The sequence below is a fragment of the Pygocentrus nattereri genome, chromosome 3 (genome assembly GCF_015220715.1).
Source record: "Pygocentrus nattereri isolate fPygNat1 chromosome 3, fPygNat1.pri, whole genome shotgun sequence".
In the NCBI taxonomy this organism is placed as follows: domain Eukaryota; kingdom Metazoa; phylum Chordata; class Actinopteri; order Characiformes; family Serrasalmidae; genus Pygocentrus; species Pygocentrus nattereri.
In genome coordinates, this window is record NC_051213.1 from 15,262,293 (window position 1) to 15,281,699 (window position 19,407).

Here is a 19,407-nt window from a genome sequence, read left to right on the forward strand (position 1 = left end):
AAAAGACTTTTTAGCTTGATGGTGCAGGTGATACTGTCGTCTAGAAGCTGAGCATTTGAAACAAAAACCCCAAATATAAATGATGTTAGAGTTCTTTGTGAGCCAATTTTGTTTATCATGTGCTGACACTGATAAAAGCAGTATTTGAGCTGCTTATTAAGGATATAGAAACATGCTCACTTGCCAGATCACTAACTGTAAAAGTTGCCAAAATGATGCTGTTTCTGACGCGTTTAAACTGTGCTAGCAACTTGTTCAGTGTTGCTAGGATCCCCATAGCATCTTATGAAATTTACTATGAAAACAATGGGCTTTATTCATCAATATTGTCTTATGTTTTTTTCTTAAATTTGTTTTTAAGAAAAGTCTTAAGAAAAAAGTCTGTAAGATTCATGTTCTCAAACCATAGAATTGTTCTCACCTTTGTGCTCTTGAGTGTGTGCAGATTCAGATTCTTACCTACGAACAAATCCTAAACAAGAAAACACTGGTGAATGTTCTCTTTGGAGAATGCTAGAATCCTTGTGAAAACTGTGTAAAGTGGGTTTAAAGAAGAAATTTCTTCTTAAGAACAGTTGGTGAATGAGGCCCATCAATGTTTTTCTATGTTTTCAAATAATTTTTCAGTTAAGCTTCATTCAAAAGCACATAGCTGGACCAGCTTGACCACCACTGAGCTTCTTGCTTTACAGCGCTGTGCAGTTCTCCCCTCAGATGCTGCTGCTGCATAATCATAAATTAATCAAGTTAACCACTGCTTTTCTTTTTCCCCCTTTGTACTATAATACTCTATACTACTAATGTTTGCTATCCGGTGTCGACCGTAGGAGGATGGGTTCCCCTTCTGAGTCTTGGTTCCTCTCAAGCTTTCTTCCTCTTTAGGGAGTTTTTCCTTGCTACCGTCACTGCTGGCTTGCTCATGGGGGCTTGGACCCGGATTTTCTTTTCTTTTCTTTTCTTTTCTTTTCTTTTCTTTTCTTTCTGTAATACTGATTGTTCTGTAAAGCTGCTTTGTGACATCTGTTGTAAAAAGTGCTATATAAATAAATTTGGCTTTGTTTTGCTATGTAAAAATGCCAACATAAAAAATATAGCTATACCATGTAAAAAATAAAGACAGCAGTGATAATGTATGAAATAAGTATTAATCTTTTTTTTAATTATTTTCTTTTGTTTCTTGTGCAATCTTTGAAATGAAACACATCTAAAGAGTTTGTCTTGTATATATGGAAAATTCAAGATAGTGTGTTTGTAAATGAAAATGTTTGATAGTTGCTTTACTGGCTTGGCTTGATAATGTCATGTTTTAAGCCCTAACCTCTATTTATAGTACATGCAGGGCAGAGATGTGCTGCTCTCACAGTATGCAATGATGGCTTGCTTTCTCCAAACTGTATCTTCAGTCTTCTGGAATAATGAGCCTTTTTCAGCCTCGGTGCACTGGGGTCTCATTTAGGGCACCTGGAATGCATCCCCGAAATCTCTGCGGAAATAATAAATTTGAGGAGCAGTTACTGGTGCTCCCAGAGTTGCACCTGGTGGAGCTAATTATCGCTACCCCATGTCCCCCCCTGTCTGGTTACTCCAGTCCAGTCCGCAATGGTTATCAGTCAGCATCAGCTAATGACTGGAAGGCCTTGGATTACCTCTACTGGTTGAAGTGGGCGGTTTCCTCTTATTTAGGTGCTGGTAGGCCTACTTTACTGAAGTGGTTTGAGTGAGCCTGTTTATTTGATGTTTGTGGTAATGTATCACGGTGATACACTGCATAAATGTGTTTTTCAGCAGTTGTGAATAATTTAGACTTTCACGAACTTAGTCCACTAGTCTGACTCCATGTCGGTTTTGAACGTCTTGTTTCTGAACAATCATAGGCTCTTATTCCCCCACACAGGCCTTCCTGTAAACATATCACCATGACAGGGGCCACATGCAGACATGGAAGGATCCTGAGAGAGAAAAACTATTTGAGGTACATGAAGAGTAAAGCCAGTGGTTGATAATGTTGGTGAATATTGAGGTCAGACAGACTTAAAAGTCTGTAAAAAAAAAAAAAAAAAAGGCAAAATTCCTACCAATAATGAACTGCTGCTTAATGGTTTATCTTGTATTATAATGTCACAATCCTCAAAATTTTGGATTCTTTTTGAAACTTGTACTCAAGGCAGAAGTTTTGAAACCACTCAAAGTGCACATTATTTTTTACAGTTGTTTTAATTTTTATGCTTCTGTAACTCAACACACACAATTTCTAACAGGGATGTCATTTCACATGGAAAATATTAGTATGTGGCCGTCCAAACTGTCAGTTTGCATGGCTGATATATAAGCGGGCCATGTGAAAAAACCCAGGTTTTCAAACTTCAGATCAGATTGGAGCAGTTGTGTCATTTGGCTTAAAAGGTTCGAATAATTTTTGTTAGCATCACTAAAAGAACCTCGAATATGAATGAAATGTCAAAACACCCTTCAGTTTTAAAAAGTTAGCAGTTTCTTTATTGCTCACTTGCCAGTCTCTATCAAAGCAATACTGGCTGAAGTGGTTCATTTGAACGAGGGGTGGGCAATGTGATGATGTTTTATTGTTAAAGTGATGAGTTACGTCACAGTTTCCTCTTCTGTATATATTATATAGGTCAGTACTTGTAGAACAGCTGCACGTTTCATTACAAAGAGGGCATAAATATGCCTAGTGAATTGGATTTAGGGCAACAAAGTAAAACTTTAAATAAAAATTATTTTATAGTATTTTTGTGTGTGGCATCACTGGGGCTTTTTTGTTCCAACTTATAAAGAAGAATTAAGTATCATGAGAATGTCAAGTATCATTGTGTTTTTGCCTGATCATCCACCCCTAATTTGAACACAAAACGTGACCATGATTAAAATCATGAACAACATATATGAAACACATAATGTTTAGCACAAGGATAACATTACACAAGAAACTTTTTTCTATAAGAAAATTAATGCAAGGTGATTAACAGAAATCAAAGGAATTATAAGATGAGGGGAGTATGGTTACATTTAACACAAGTCCCTTAGCTGTCATAGTGAATGACATGTTTATACTGTGATGATATTGGTTCTAGTATCATTATGACTGTAAGAACACCATTTTGAAAGCGAAACTAGTTGCAGCCAAACAAGACCAGAAAACATTTGTTGGTGTCTCACTCCCTCCTGTGTGCCTTTCCCACGGTCAAAATGTACCTTTCTCCGTCTGTCATCGTCACTCATTCACTCCTACTTATGGCTGATTTCCCCCTTACCTTAAATGTAGTCAAGCGTTTTTGATGTCTAAAATCGGTTTCTCACTAGTTTTGCACTGGAGCTACAGGGTAATGCAATGACGTGTGAGAAAGCAGTCCAGTGGTATAATATTCGGACTGGTCTTCAGCGCCACCAGGGCAATGAATTTTGTGGCCATAACTATAGAGACATGCTCATATTAATTGTAGTTGTAATTAGCAAACATACTTTAGTACCAAAAAGCAGTCAGATGTTCAACTGAAAAAGGAAATATTGCTTTACATTAATAAAACCACTTCCTTCACGTTAGCTATTATGGTGGTTCATATATTGTGGTGATTTGATGTAGTTAGTTCAGTGTCTGACCAGGCGCTGTGTCCAAGTGGTTTTGTTATTAATGGTGGATATTTGTAAATACCTTGTGTTTTATTAAAAGGGGGAAAAAAAATAATTCTAATAGGAAAATGGCCGGTCATGCCACAATCTTTGCATGTTTACTGGCCAAAATGTAAAATATACCCGGAGCACCAGGCAGTAAGAAGTGTCGACTTTTGAGAAAGATGAAGTTGATTAAAATCAAGGCTTACTTAACAACACCATGTACTTACAGGCAGGTGTGTTGATTTAGCCTTATAATTTGCATGATGTTAATTAGTTAGTTAGTTACAAGCTGCTGTTACTTGTTAGCTACTCTGTTCTTATAGCTCCAGTACAGAACTTAAGCTTTGCCAATTAGATTTTTGGCTGAAACATTCCTTTAAGGAGCAAAATATGTGAGTCTGTGTTAAAGTGAGAAAGAGAGAGAAAAGGGGAAGAGACCACCGTGGTGGACCACCTGTCTGTGTGCTGGACCACCTTTCTCCTGTGCTGGTTCTGGCTGCAGGCCCCTGATTGGCAGCTGGCCCTGGGGGAGTCTTGTAGGGCCTCCGGACGCTGGCTTGTGATTTACAGAGTGCGCGGGGGATTGATCCACTGCTAATTGCATGGCTGTTGAGCAAAAGTCTGTGTGTGTGTCTGTCTGTGTGTGCACTGGCTTTTTTTGTAGCTCTAATCGTTTGTACTTGTAAGAGTGCAGGAGGACCAGGGATTTTCCCCCTCTGCGTCTGGGGTCTCTCAGACATCCAGACATACCACCCTCTGTTCTTCAGTAGAAGAATAGTGCTGATCTTAATGCCTCTGCGTATGTGTGTGTGGTACTGAAAAGTGTCAGATGTCTCTAATGAAACACTTCAGTAGGAGTGCATGTAGATTTGAACAGCACACTGCCTGGCTGTAAATCTCTGACCTCACGATTTGATTCAGTTGTGATTCTTTAGGAAACAATTTAGTACATAATGAAATCTAAGGTATCATTAATTTTTTTTTATTGTTTTGGTGCCATTCAGATAGGGCTGCATGATATTAACATAAAATAAAGCTGTTGGAAATTGCAAAGACTAAATGAGGAGCAATACATTATAATTAAAATAATGTGTCTCTGAGTGGCTGTGGAACAAGTATAGACTTCACTGTTGTGCAAAGTGCAGAATAAAAATTAAATACCAATAACTACTATGAAATTTGCAATAATATTTTTGGACACTGTAAGGCTGTTTTCCCTTACTAACCTTTTCTATATACATATATATTTATTTATTTATTCATTTATTCTTTTTCCTTGTACTTAGGCCTACAAAAATGCTCAAAATGTATTTAAATACTTATAATGGTCCTTATTGTTTGCAGTGACAGTAGGCCTTGCTGTTACTACTTTGGCATATTAGCTGAGTGGTTAAGTCACTTGTTTTAAATGTTGGTAACTGGGTTTCAAGCTGCTCCTCTAATATTAGACATAGCTGTTAATGCTACATTCCCACCAATCTACCTGCATTTGTGCATTTTGATCTGTTCTGTCATCATGGCCTATAACAATGTGTTTATTACATCATTTCATCATATTGCAATAGTAGTAAAAATGCAAGCCATAGATTCAGAATTATTGTTAAAAAAAACGTGTTTTTATATATATATATATATATATATATATATATATATATATATATATATATATATAAAGTGACTTTTTACATTCGAAAATAACTTGAGAATATTAGTTAGGCCCTAATAATTAGCCCACTATTTACTGAACTTTACTGTATTGTATGTATTATGTTATTTATACATGTAGTATGTAACTAACTTATGTTATTTATGTAATATTACAATTTTATTATATTATAGTCAGTTCTAACATTCTGAAGTTGAAGCCACCTTCAGATTGCTGCTTCATGATACTTGCATTTTTGCATTTTTATCCTCCTGCTACCTGGGGCAGACAGAAACTCCAGTGGTATGAGCGACTGTCCTGCCTACAGGCGCAGTGTAAAGAGCACTCTGTTTGGCAGCGGTTGCCCAGGCGACTACCAGGTGGTAGCATCTGCATGCCTGCGTAATTATGAGGTGCTGGAGAGTGTGTGATGCCATGCTGGCCGGAATTGCGCTGCAGATAGACACAAACACACGCACACACACTCTTGCTCTCTCTCCAGGGGTGTTGTGTGGTTTCTGGAGAACTGAGACAAATATGGTTTAGTTTAAACGGGGCAGAAAGAAATGTGTTTATTCACAGTAGAAGCATAAAGAGAGGCATTGAGATGCATCGTGGGGTGCGCGTATGTGAGTGTGTGTCTAGGTGAAGGCAAAGCCTCATTAGATGAAGTCCTTTTTGTGCAGCGTTTATGTTAATGGTGTTGGAGAATGCCCGGAAAGGTGGGCATCTGAAAGTGATTACCCAGAAAAAATATGGGCAAAACTGAGCAGAAGGAGGACGTTCTCTGGAGGCTTATGTAATAAAAAAAATGTATGTATGTGTGTGTGTGTGTGTGTGTGTGTGTGTGTGTGTGTGTATATATATATATATATATATATATATATATATATATATATATATATATATATAATGTGTGTGTGTGTGTGTGTGTGTGTGTGTGTGTGTGTGTGTGTGTACATATAAATAAGAACCACTGGTGCCACATGTAATAAAATACTGGACTGTACTGTTCTTAATAATGCCCTAATAATGCTTTCTTTGTTATGAAGCCTACAGTGTTTATGTACTGAGGATGAGCATGATGTACATTGTACAAATGTACATGATGTATATTTTGACATAATTGTGATGTAATTTTTCACAATAACAATAAACATTGTCATTTTGTGGTAATCAGTTATGCACTACAGATGCAGCAGAAAGGCACTGTGTTGAAGAACACCCTGAGTATTAATTTAACACACAGACTCAAACCTGTCCCAAAGAACAGCAGGTAAGATACATTCCTATTGGACAGACCCTGAGACTGTATTCAGCTACTTTAGCAATCCTGTTTTGTGAACTATTCCCCAAAGGAGCTGATGAATGTTTTAACTTTGTTCACACTAGGGGGCAGTAGATGCACACAGCCCAGCACAGCCTGCTCCATACAGTTCCAGCACGTTTCATTCAAAGGGCACTTTTAAAAACATTTTTCTCCACAGCTCTGATCCTGGATCAGTGCTGCACTCTCTGTGTGAGGAGCGAGGAGGTTGGACTGATTTCAGGCTAGCATTCCTAAGTATCTCTTACTCAGACTCAAGTCAATGGGGTTAGATGTCTAAAAGGGTACAGCATTTGGCTCCTGGAAGCAGAGACTGCCCATGAAGAGCTGCACTACAGTGTAATAGAACAGATGGCTGGAACACAATGGAGAATGCAGAAAGAGTGTGTCTAATGTGGTCTAACATGAACCCAAATGACTAACTTTTTCACAATTAAGTTGAAATGAAACCAAAATGCTTGGAAAGACCAACCATGTTACTCCACTTTCCACATATTTAGTCAGGACCTCTGACTAATTCCCCTGTTAATTTACATTTAATGACAAAAACTTCATTAATGGAGGTAATTGCCATCTGGGAGTGATTGGGCATTGGTGAGTGGTGGGAATTCTCTGTAGTTTTAGAGAACCACAGAGACAGTGAAATGAGTAATAATTTCACTTTATATTCGCTTTGGGGATGGTACACATTAGGGGTGTGAACTTTAAGCTTTGCCACAGAAAGAATTTGATTTGTACAGCAAAAAGTATTTGAAGATGCTTGAAATGTACATACGAGACAATGTAATACAAAAACATATATTCGTTGAAACGTTCGGGAACCACAGCAACTCAGCCACGAAGTGTCAGACCTCATAAAGTTTAACAGCGGGGTCGCAGAGCGCTGAGGCGCATAGTGCAAAAGTCATCAACGCTCTGCTGACTCAATAACTGCAGTTTCAAACCTCTTCTGGCATTAACATCAGCACAATGTCATGATTTGTCATGATTTTTCCATCTCTGAGCAGCTGCATGCGAACCTTACATAACAAAGCACAATGCCGAGCATTGGATGGACTGGTGTTAAGCATGCTGCCCCTGGACTCTGGAGCAGTGGAAACGTATTCTGTGGAGTGATGAATCACACTTCTCTATATGGCAGTCTGATGAACAAGTCTGGGTTTGGCAAATACCAGGAGAATGTTACCTGCCTGACTGCATTGTGCCAATTGTAAAGTTTGGTGGAGGAGGGATAATGCTATGGGGTTGTTTTTCATGGGTTGACAGGCCCTTTAGTTCCCGTGAAGGGAAATCTTAATGTTACAGCATACCAAAACTATTTGGACCATTGAATGCGTCCACCTTTCTGGAAACAGTTTGAGGAAGACCCTATTCTTTTGTAGCATGACTGAGCTCCAGTACAAAAAGCAAGGTCCATGGTTGGGTGAGTGTGGTGTGGAAGAACTTGACAGGTCCACACAGAGCCCTGACTGCAACCACATCGACCACCAAGAAAAAACATACTGTACTTTTAATGTAAGTCAGTGTAACCACACGTCTTTCCAAGTAATTTTGGGCCGTTTCTGTTGGTCCATTCATCATGAAATTTACACAATGCAAAGGGCAACAGTTCCTTTGAAATTATGTCAAAAACTGAAAAATTATAAATTATATTTATATATATATATATATATATATATATATATATATATATATATATATATATATATATATATATATATATGTGTGTGTGTGTGTGTGTGTGTGTGTGTGTGTGTGTGTGTGTGTAATATTAGGGGTGGGGTGACAACTTGATTCTTGGATGCGTCATGGTGCGGGCATGGTCGATTCTGAATTGATTCAAAAATTTATTTTCTCAATATTTCATTCATAACATAATATTGACAGAACACAAAAGGTGCGATTTGAAAGTGCGGAAAGGACAAAATGGCTCTCTTTAACATTTGGGTTGTGACTCCTGACCTAACCTGGCTTTTAATGCAGAGGGTGCCGGTGGGATTTCTCGCTCCTCTATTTGTGTCTTTGTTATGTGTCGCCACAGGCTGTCTGGGTGCTGCATTTCCAAGTTCCACCTTTTGCTTTCTGTCAGCATTACTTTATGAATTCAGAAAATAGATTTTCAAGTAATCGATTTTGGACATTTGTGAATCAATTTCGAATCGTCCATGCCACTTTGCGACGCATATAAGAATCGAGTTTTCTAACCACTTTGTACTTCTACAATTACAGACTGTAGTCCATCTGTTTTACTGCATACTTTGCTGGCCCCCTTTTACCCTATTCTTCAGTGGTCAGGACTCCCATGAACTCTCACAGAGCAGATACTATTTGGGTGGTGGATCATTCTCAGCAGTAACACTGGTGAGTTAGTGAATGTTGTGCTGGCACGAGTGGATCAGACACAGCAGTGCTGCTGGAGTTTTACAGTAGAACTACAAAGTACGCCTATGTAGTAAGTCAGACATGCCCAAAGTCCGGCCCGTGTCTAAATTTAGACCGGCCCGAAGCATGTGTCATAAAATCAATAATATGTGGACCGCTGGCACAATGTGAATTTCCCACAGTAAACAATACACAGGCATGCACACACAAAAAAGCAATTTTTTATTTAACTCTCATAACGTGAGCCCTGTGTGAACTTTCACCCCTGTGGTATTTTTTTAACGCATTTCTAAAATGGCGACTGGTGCGAAACCGAGTAAAAAGAGGAAAGTTGATAACGAGGGCCGCCGTTTCCAGGACAAGTGGAAGTCGGAGTAATTTTTCACTGACATACGAAACAACTGTGTCTTGCTTAACATTAACAAGAACCGCGTGAGGACAAGACTAAGTGACTCTCACCTGCGCAACTTTCATCTTGCGCATCAAAACCACTGCTTTTGAGCCAGACCTGGCCTGTTTACTGCAGGTCCAATATCAAACACCAATATCACCCTTCTCATTAATACAACAATAACAATAATAAAACAAACTCAATACATGTAATAAAAAAATTCATTCAACTTTCATAAAATCGTTCATCTATATTTAATTTATTATTATTTTAATCTTTAACTATCCTGGTAATGCAATTGACAATAGATTCCCATTTACAATATCAACCTATCTGCAGACAGCAAAGGATATAGTTACATATTTACAAGTTAATTTACAAAGGTAATGGTTCGAGGAATGTCAGTCCGAATGGTCGGCCCCTATACATTTTCATCTAACCAAATCTGGCCCCCTTTGCAAAAAGTTTGGACACCCCTGTAGTAAATGGAGCTGATAAAATGGACAGTCAGTGTAAAAACAATGAGGTGGTCATAATGTTATTTATGATCTGTGTGTGTGTGTGTGTGTGTGTGTGTGTGTGTGTATATATATATATATATATATATATATATATATATATATATATATATATATATATATATATATATATATATATATATATACAGTGGGGGAAAAAAGTATTTAGTCAGTCACCAATTGTGCAAGTTCTCCCACTTAAAAAGATGAGAGAGGCCTGTAATTGACATCATAGGTAGACCTCAACTATGAGAGACAAAATGAGGAAAAAAAATTCAGAAAATCACATTGTCTGATTTTTAAAGAATTTATTTGCAAATTAAGTTTTTGTAAAATTAAGTATTTGGTCATCTACAAACAAGCAAGATTTCTGGCTGTCACAGACCTGTAACTTCTTCTTTAAGAGGCTCTTCTGTCCTCCACTCGTTACCTGTATTAATGGCACCTGTTTGACCTCGTTTGGATCTGCAATAGGCAAGCAGCTTGGTGTGAAGCAACTGTGGAAGCAATAATCAGAAAATGGAAGACCTACAAGACCACTGCTAATCTCCCTCGATCAGGGGCTCCAAACAAGTTCTCAGCCTGTGGGGTCAAAATGATCACAAGAACGGTGAGCAGAAATCCCAGAACCACACGGGGGGGCCTAGTGAATGACCTGCAGAAAGCTGGGACCGATGTTACAAAGGCTACTGTCAGTAACACACTACGCTGCCAGGGACTCAGATCTTGCAGTGCCAGACGTGTCCCCCTGCTTAAGCCAGTACATATCTGGGTGCGTCTGAAGTTTGCAGAGCATTTGGATGAAGTTTGCAGAGCATTTGGATGTTCTGGAAGAGTATTGGGAGAATATCATATGGTCAGATGAAACCAAAGTAGAACTGTTTGATACAAACACAACTCGTCGTGTTTGGAGGCGAGTGAATGCCGAGTTGTATCCAAAGAACACCATACCAACTGTGAAGCATGGGGGTGGCAACATCATGCTTTGGGTCTGTTTCTCTGCAAAGGGACCAGGATCACTGGTCCGTGTACATGAAAGAATGAATGGGGCCATGTATTGTGAGATTTTGAGTGCAAACCTCCTTCCATTAGTAAGGGCATTGAAGATGAAACATGGCTGGGTCTTTCAGCATGACAATGATCCCAAGCACCCTGCCAGGGCAACAAAGGAGTGGCTTTGTAAGAAGCATTTCAAGGTCCTGGAGTGGCCTAGCCAGTCTCCAGATCTCAACCCCATAGAAAACCTTTGGAGGGAGTTGAAAGTCCGTGTTGCCCACCGACAGCCCCAAAACATCACTGCTCTAGAGGAGATCTGCATGGAGGAATGGGCCAACATACCAGCAACGGTGTGTGCCAACCTTGTAAAGACTTACAGAAAATGTTTGACCTCTGTCATTGCCAACAAAGGATATATAACAAAGTATTGAGATGAACTTTTGTTATTTGACCAAATACTTATTTTCCACCATTATTTGCAAATAAATTCTTTAAAAATCAGACAATGTGATTTTCTGAATTTTTTTTCCTCATTTTGTCTCTCATAGTTGAAGTGCAGCTATGATGTCAATTACAGGCCTCTCTCATCTTTTTAAGTGGGAGAACTTGCACAATTGGTGACTGACTAAATGCTTTTTTCCCCATGTGTGTGTGTATATGTATATATGTATATATGTGTGTGTGTGTGTATATATATATATATATACACACACACACACAAACAGCAAATACATTTTTAATTTCTGTTTCAGATCAAAATGAACTTGACAAATATCAAGGTAACAGTAAACTTCTATCAAGCTGTTTTTGAGTTAAACCAGTAGGATGATTACGTTCATCTTTCACTTTTAAGGAAAATCTTTTTTGCAAAGTGCTCAAAATCCAAGCAGTTTTTTCATGTATATGGAATGAGGGCCCTTTAGAGATGATGCTTCAGCACAGGCTCAGAACAAGATGTTGAAAATTATTTAGACAGTGGGCTTCTTACACTCTTAGACTTTAGCACGAAGGTGATTTTTGGAGTGGTTGGGCATTGAGGTTGCAGCACTGCCATCTTAGAAACTGTAATTATGTATGAACACAAAATTAAGGGCTGCTCATACAGTGCTGTTTCATGTTTTACCAGTCAGTGACTCTCTCTCTTTCTCTCTCCCTCCCTCCCTCCCTCCCTCTCACATCTCCTTCCCTTCCTCCCTCCCTCCCTCTCACATCTCCCTCACCACCTCAGACACGGACCCTCGTGTGCTGGAGAAACAGGAGCTGCAGCAGCCTACATATGTAGCCCTCAGCTACATCAACAGGTGACACACACCACCACACACAAAATCAACATAATGTACAATACTGTACAAAACATAATTCAATTCCAGTCTTTATTATAAAATAATAATAAAATAATTATAAAATTAAGTATGTTATTAATTTTTCTGAAGATATTTCTGAGGAGATTAGAATGAGAGAATTCATTTGCATAAACACTGGGAAAGTCAAAGAAAAATAAGTGAAAAACAGTTTCTGAAGCAGGAGTTCAAAAAACTGAAAGATACATAGCAAATGGAAACTTTCTTCTTTGAGAGAGACGATGAAATCTCCACTCTTGCTTCAGATCTTTAAAAATCCACACATTTATGTCCATCCTTCACAAAAGATGCATGTAATTTTGAATACAATTAAAGAGGAAACTATTTTGGTCATGGAGGTTAAGATTAGAGTTAGACTAACTACGTTTAAATAAGTCTTATTACATATAGGTGTTAACATACATGTAATACATGCTGTCAGAGACCACAATTTATTTTATTTCAAGTCAAAACAAGAGACAGGAGAAAATCAAGCTGCACACTTGCTTTAGATCTGAAAAAGTCCACAAGTGTGTCTGCCTGCCCTACCACTGTGAGAAGACAACTCAAGACAACGTGGGTCTGAAAGGATGTGTAGCTGTCACAGATGAACAAGAAAAGCATTTGCACTAGAATACTGCAACTGGACAGCTGAGATGTATAGTAAAGTCTACATTTGTAGTTGAGATTGTTTGGATTGCGAAAAGTACAAAATGCTATCAATTTCAAAAAGAAAAAAACAGTGATTAAGTGTGGTTAGAAAAATTGAATGTTTTTGTGACTTTGTTGCTTGTGTCGATTTTTCAGGTTTCATGAGTGAAAGTGTATGTTGTATACGATTCCTGTTGCATACCACTTAAATAGAAATAGCAAAATCTGCCCCTTGAGCATGTGTGAATACACAGTGTACCCAGCAAAGCAGAATATTTCTGTGAGGCTTTTGATTTTACCACAAAGGAACAAATCACCTGTCAAACACTTTTGGTTACAAATTTCACATTTAGTTTATATATTTGTCAGTCTACTACAGCCAGTCTACTGCTGTGTATGTTGTGGAAGGATTTTTTTTTTCAGATATGCTCTGATACACGGAATATCTCACACTCAATGGTGTTTGACGAAAAATGCAAATCTGCTGGTTATGCGGCAACCAGTTACTAGTTGTTTATCCGTGCAGCCTCTTCATCTGCAGTTTGCACAGTAGCGTCTGTCTGTGTTGCTTTTAAGCATTTAATTTCATCCTATCCCCAACCCCATGGTCACCTTAACATTTGGGTCATAAGACAGATTGCTGACACAAATCACATGCCCAATGAGGAGTAGGACTGCAGGAGGAATAGTTTTGGTTGTACAGGGAGGGATTTTGGCTGTCAATTGTGTTTTGGAGAGATGGAAGTGTTTGACGCCGCGTCTCGGCCCACCTGAAGTGGTTTGAGTGGTCAGATTTGTATCCGTTTTAAATGTGTTTTGGGTGTGTTTTACATTTGTATTTTTATGTGGCTCAGCCTCATCCAGATATAATCCTAATACTCATGAAGTGAAATTACCAGGTGTAAATGGGGTCAGTGTGTACCTGGGTGCCGTCATGAACCTCATGGTGTGGAATTGAGTTCAAAGTCTACTCTTGATTCCCAAATGCTTGAAATCAGAGAATTCGCTCCCTGGGATCAACTCACTGCCCTGCCTTATTCACATTTCATGGTGATTTTTACCTTTCATAATTTTTTATTCTTAATTACTTTTGCCAAGTGCATGTTCATGCTGAAAATGGCCTGTGTTACTTTTTTATGTTTATAGTAATATACGCTACAGGAGTGGTCTCCAGTGCTGGTCCTGGAGAGCTACCTTTCTGCAGAGCCTAGTAACAACCACAATTTACCACACCTGCTCCCACTAATTAATCCCTTCCAGTGTCCTTGATTGGCTGGATCAGATGCATTAGAGTCAGGGGCTTGGCAGCGTACTGGACAAAGGTTAGAACTGAATTCTGTAGGAAGGTAACTTCATGACCAGGGTTGGAGACCACAACAATATTGCTGTGCATTGTAGTGGTTTAGATTTTCCTGAATGGCTCCAGTCTGTTTATGGCTCTATTAGTGACTCCAAACTAGCATTGGAGACTACATATGCGCCTCAGACTGCATTGGCCTGTGTCATGACATTCTGTGTGGAGTGTGGTTTCTGCAAGAATCCTCTTGGCCAGGAGCCTCTTAGGGCTTCATAAGCTTTTGGACTGACAGCTTATGTAACAAAGGAGTCGCTTCTGTCTGCACTTGATGTGGTTTCAGACTGTAATCTGTTAATTCCACACCAGTCTTAATAATGTCTGTGTGAACCTTTTATTTTTATGACATACATTTATTAAAGCATTTACAGTGTAACAAAACAGCTTGTGCTGAATGATGCCATTTGACATTGGAGCGACCACAACAGATTAACTGATTTGGAACTGTTGCATTCATTCACTAAGAAATTCTCATCATTTTCTTAATCCTTCTTTCTGTCTCTGTCTTTCTGCCTAGGTTCATGACGGATGCAGCAAGGAGAGAGCATGAGTCTTTGAAGAAGAAAGTCCAGCCGAAGTTGTCCTTGTCTCTGACAGGCAGCCTAGCACGAAACAATGTATCCACGCCCCCCCGAAACAACAGCGGCAACCTCACTCCACCTGTGACCCCGCCCATCACACCCTCTTCCTCATTCAGGAGCAGTACTCCTACAGGTACAAACTTACACACTGGCTGTTGCTACAGCACACACCTGTCTTCATGATCATATTACGTTGCCTCCCCCCCTCTTGTGTCGATCAAGTAAAATCCTTTGCTCAATTCTCCAGGACTGTCAGCAGTTCAGTTTCAGTTATTTACTATTGGAACTGAGTGAAAAATTACTCTGATTTGTGCATCTACTCTTGCTTTGCTGAAACCATGGCTCTGTTTTCCCATGGTCCTTACTGGTGCGTCATTTCTTCTCTTTCCACCACAATTAGAAGTTTTCAGGGCATTTTATTTGTGTGGGTTTGGAGCGCAACCCGAATAGCCTCTAGTTGCTGGCATCATACCCTTACTGCGCATTAACCCATAACCCCTCACGGGAAGCTCAGATTCTTTTCCTTAAAAGTACAATGGCAGTCTGTCCTGGGGGATTAGAAGCTATGATAATGACAAAGCAATGAAGGTCTGCAAAAAAGATAATAATACCCATTCTTTTGCATAGCTGGGGACCCATAGGAAATATAGTGCTTTGGCTCTGTGCACCCTGCAGGTAGTGAGTACGATGAGGAGGAAGCAGACTATGAGGAGTCAGACAGTGATGAATCCTGGACCACCGAAAGTGCCATTAGCTCCGAGTCCATCCTAAGCTCCATGTGCATGAATGGAGGCGACGAGAAACCCTTTGCCTGCCCCGTTCCTGGCTGCAAAAAGAGATACAAGGTAAAGAGCTGATCCAGACATGCTGTGGGTCTGAGGCCTGTAAGTGATATTGGGAAAGGGAATGACTATCAGTAATTTAGACAATAGCAACAGACCAAAACCATCTGTTTGGGAGCATATTCTGAAAACAGTAATGCTGCAGACTGAGACACAGCGGGGGGCTTTTTTGAAGCTATTGATAGAGTAGACTCGAGGTTGATGAAAGCTCTGAGAACAGACTCCTGTGAGGCATTTTTTAGTGGGAACGTTTTTGCATGCGAGTGAATGTAAATATGGCCATGCAGTCCTCTTAAAGGGCTGCACGGTTTTATGGGTTTTTCCGCTGGCATCTGGCGCACGCTGCCGCGATGAATTATGTACAGCTTGAGTGAACCGTATTCATTAAGAGGCACAGGAAGTGGCTGGTGACAGTCACAAGCGAGACTTTCCATGTTCAGATAGGCCGTTAGATGTGGATTTAATTTAGACTGGGCTGCTTCCCCACATACCTGGTCTTGCCTCCAGTTGAGTGACAAGTTTATTAGGTGCAGTGTGTTCTACTGTACATGTCTTGAGAAATTGATGTTGTGCTCAGTGTAGCTAAAAACTAGCTCACAATAGGTTCTTTGAGGTTAAATCTAGCTTGATGGTCTGTAGCTAACAACTAGTTCAACTTAACAATACACTGTAATGTCAGGTCAAAATTCATTTATTCTTTTCATCAAATGATAATTTTTAGAAAAATGAGCAAACTTGTAGTTAATGTTTTAAATAATTATGACTCATGAGCCAAAACTAGTTTAGCTAAGCCGGATTAGTTGTATAATAGCCTTAACTGATGTCGATTTTTCTCAGTAAACGTGCCATTGGGCCAACCACAATGCAGAAGTTTGATGTTGCAGTGTAACTTTTCTTTCAGAAGTCATTAACTATTATAAACATAAGCAGTGCTTATTAAGGCCTAGCAGACTTATTAACCCTTTCGTTCAAGATGTCCAGAAATACCATATATACTTATATTAGTCTGTATGTTGGTATCCGAATGTGATAAACTTGCTATTATGGACTGCTTGAATATCCCTGAATGACACTGTACTAGAAAGTCACTGTACTGAATTTGTGTGTTGCAGAATGTGAATGGTATTAAGTACCATGCCAAGAACGGCCATCGCACTCAGATCCGTGTGCGTAAGCCCTTTAAGTGCCGTTGTGGGAAGAGCTACAAGAGCTCGCAGGGTCTCCGCCACCACACCATCAACTTCCACCCACCCGTCTCAGCTGACATCATCCGCAAGATGCAGCAGTAGAGCGGGCCTCTGTGCCAACAAATTCTCACACACCTTATTGCACACTCACTCACCATCACCAGGAGCTGTTGCTGTGTCTAATAATTCTGACCTCCTACTTGAGGAAGTTCTCTATGCTCTCATTCCTTATCTCCATTTTACTCTTCCACAAGGAAGACTCTGTCCCTTCTTTCCACCCCTCCATGAGGAATCCTGTACCCTTTCATTTAACTCTTCCATGAGGAAGACTCCCTCTATCTGCCCATCGTTTCATACTTCCATTAGGAGGTTCTCTTTATCCCTCTCTCATTCCATCTCTTCATGAAGAGGACATTTTTTATGCCCCTTTTAATTCCACGCCTCTTCAAGGAGCATCTGTGTTCTTATTACACTACACTTTTAAATGCATGCATTTTTTTCCATTATTTGTATCCTGTTATCTGTTCTCTGCCTATCTGAGATGATGTATCGTATTAGAGTTCACAGTTTTGTACTTTTGCACATTCAACTATCATTCTTTTTTTGTCTTGTATTACTATTGACATAAGGTGCTTATTGTAAAATAATTATGGTATGCTTGGAGAGGATGGCTTGGTGTCATTGTGGGAGGAGGTCCCAAAAGTTGTTGTCACTAGAGGTGGTGCATTATGTGTAGAAGCTTCAGAGTCAAAGCCAGGCTGTCAGAACTCATCAATCCTGACCACAACTCTGGTGCTTTTTGCCATGGCTCCTAAGATTCTCTGAAGTTCTTGGATACTCATAGAGGAAGGGCAAAGAAAGCCTGAATGTTAATGTTTCAACTACCCAATACTTATATAAGTGACATTTTTAGTTATAGATTGTATATAAATTATATATAGACTTTCATATTCAGATATTAAATCTATGCTTTATTCCCAAGTTTTTTTTTTTTTTTTACATTTCCATTTAAAAACCTATACCAAGCAAGATATTGAGTATAAAAATTCATTTTGGGAATGTTTTGGCCCGTTTCTGTTATCCTTGGGCAGGTCCTGTTTCCACACCTAATAACAACCCTCTCAGGTGAAAAATTGCCAGCATTTGAGAACCATTAACCTGCCCACGTACTCCGACGCCATTTTTTAAGTCAACTGTTACGGTTTCCAGGCCGGCTGTGGCTGGTGTGTTCTAGAATCTCTGGAGCCTTCTAGAACTCCACAGCTGAATTAATTGCCTGGCAAAATAACTAAAGCACTTTGTAGTGACTAGTTGCCAACAGAGTTTGGAGGTTTCCATTGCCAATAATTCAGGGGTTGTAGAGTCCAACCTGCAAGTGACAGAGTAAAGTTTAAAGACTAGCATGCCACTCTGGGGGTCGGAATACCTGTAGGAGTTTTGTCTTTCCACCCAAGAGAATTGATTTTTATTTTTATTAGACTCCCAAAGTGCAAGTTGGTTGCAATTATCAAGACTGGTTGCCTTGAATTGTGGTAGACCACAGCATTCCAGTACAGTAGACTTGTTTAACTTCATGTGTAGCCAGGTGTTGGTATGATGAATTGATCCAGATGTGTTTATCCTCTGACTCTGGCTGACCTCTGGTGTAATTTGAGTGGCCTTCTGGATGGACTTGTGCCCATATAAACAAGTAAATTAATACAGTTCTTGATAGTGGAGCAGTCGTCCATTAGTGTGATCTCAGTGCTGTGTTTTTTGGAGCAACAGAGTTTTGATTTTGTAGGAGTTATCAACTGATTGGGGTAACTCAGGGAAACCCAACCCTAGTGCTGGAGCTTCAATTTTTCTGCCTGTAAACTGCAGAACAGTTTGTCTTCAGGAGCAAGGTTACCAAACATCTCAGAGTAATGATGATGATCTCAGCTCAGTTTTTGCTTTTGCATTTTATTAAATGCAGTTACATCAAGAGGTGGCCTGATCCTAAGCAGTAGTTCTGTTCTGGGAGGACTGATTAAATATTTGCTGCATTTCTCAAGGAAAAGGCAAAAAAGACATTAACGAAGAATCCAGAGAGCAGCCAGATCATGGACCTGCCAATCACCCATCATGACATCACTGCATGGACGTCACTGTTGTAATGGAACTGCATTATCTGTTTAGATGAACATTGTGACAGTATTATACTGCCGGTCTGGAGGGAAGTATTTGACATGTTGTGCATAGTTTATGTATTATGTCTCTGTGTAAGTGCATTAAATTATATTTTCGTATGTTTCTGGAGAAAGGTGTTCCTACGTGTAATGAAGCTGACAACAGAGGTTGTTTTAAAATTGGTAACCTTCAACAAAAGTAGGAAAAAACTGACAAAAAAAAGAGCTGCTCCATCAATGTAAACTTGGTTCCAATTTAAATAATAAATTGCCTCTGATGTGTTTGGAGAGTTGTGTGTGTGTGTGTGTGTGTGTGTGTGTTTATCACAATTTGCAAAACGTTAGCATGTTTTAGCTGAAACTAAACTAAGCATCACTGTAAACTGCTCATGAGTAGCAAAAGGAGCAAT

General features: G+C 39.4%; 1 protein-coding gene across 1 annotated transcript in view; it reads left to right on the forward strand.

Annotated features, from left to right (window-relative positions):
• jazf1b (JAZF zinc finger 1b) overlaps positions 1-19,287 on the forward strand; it is a 28,834-nt gene extending 9,547 nt beyond the window's left edge. The window contains exons 2-5 of the mRNA XM_017721082.2: positions 12,121-12,193; positions 14,755-14,951; positions 15,494-15,663; positions 16,773-19,287. Of these exons, the coding sequence (XP_017576571.1) occupies positions 12,121-12,193; positions 14,755-14,951; positions 15,494-15,663; positions 16,773-16,949 (617 nt within the window). The 3' untranslated portion in view covers positions 16,950-19,287. The remainder of the gene's footprint in view (positions 1-12,120; positions 12,194-14,754; positions 14,952-15,493; positions 15,664-16,772) is intronic.
• The last annotated feature ends 120 nt before the right edge of the window (positions 19,288-19,407 follow it).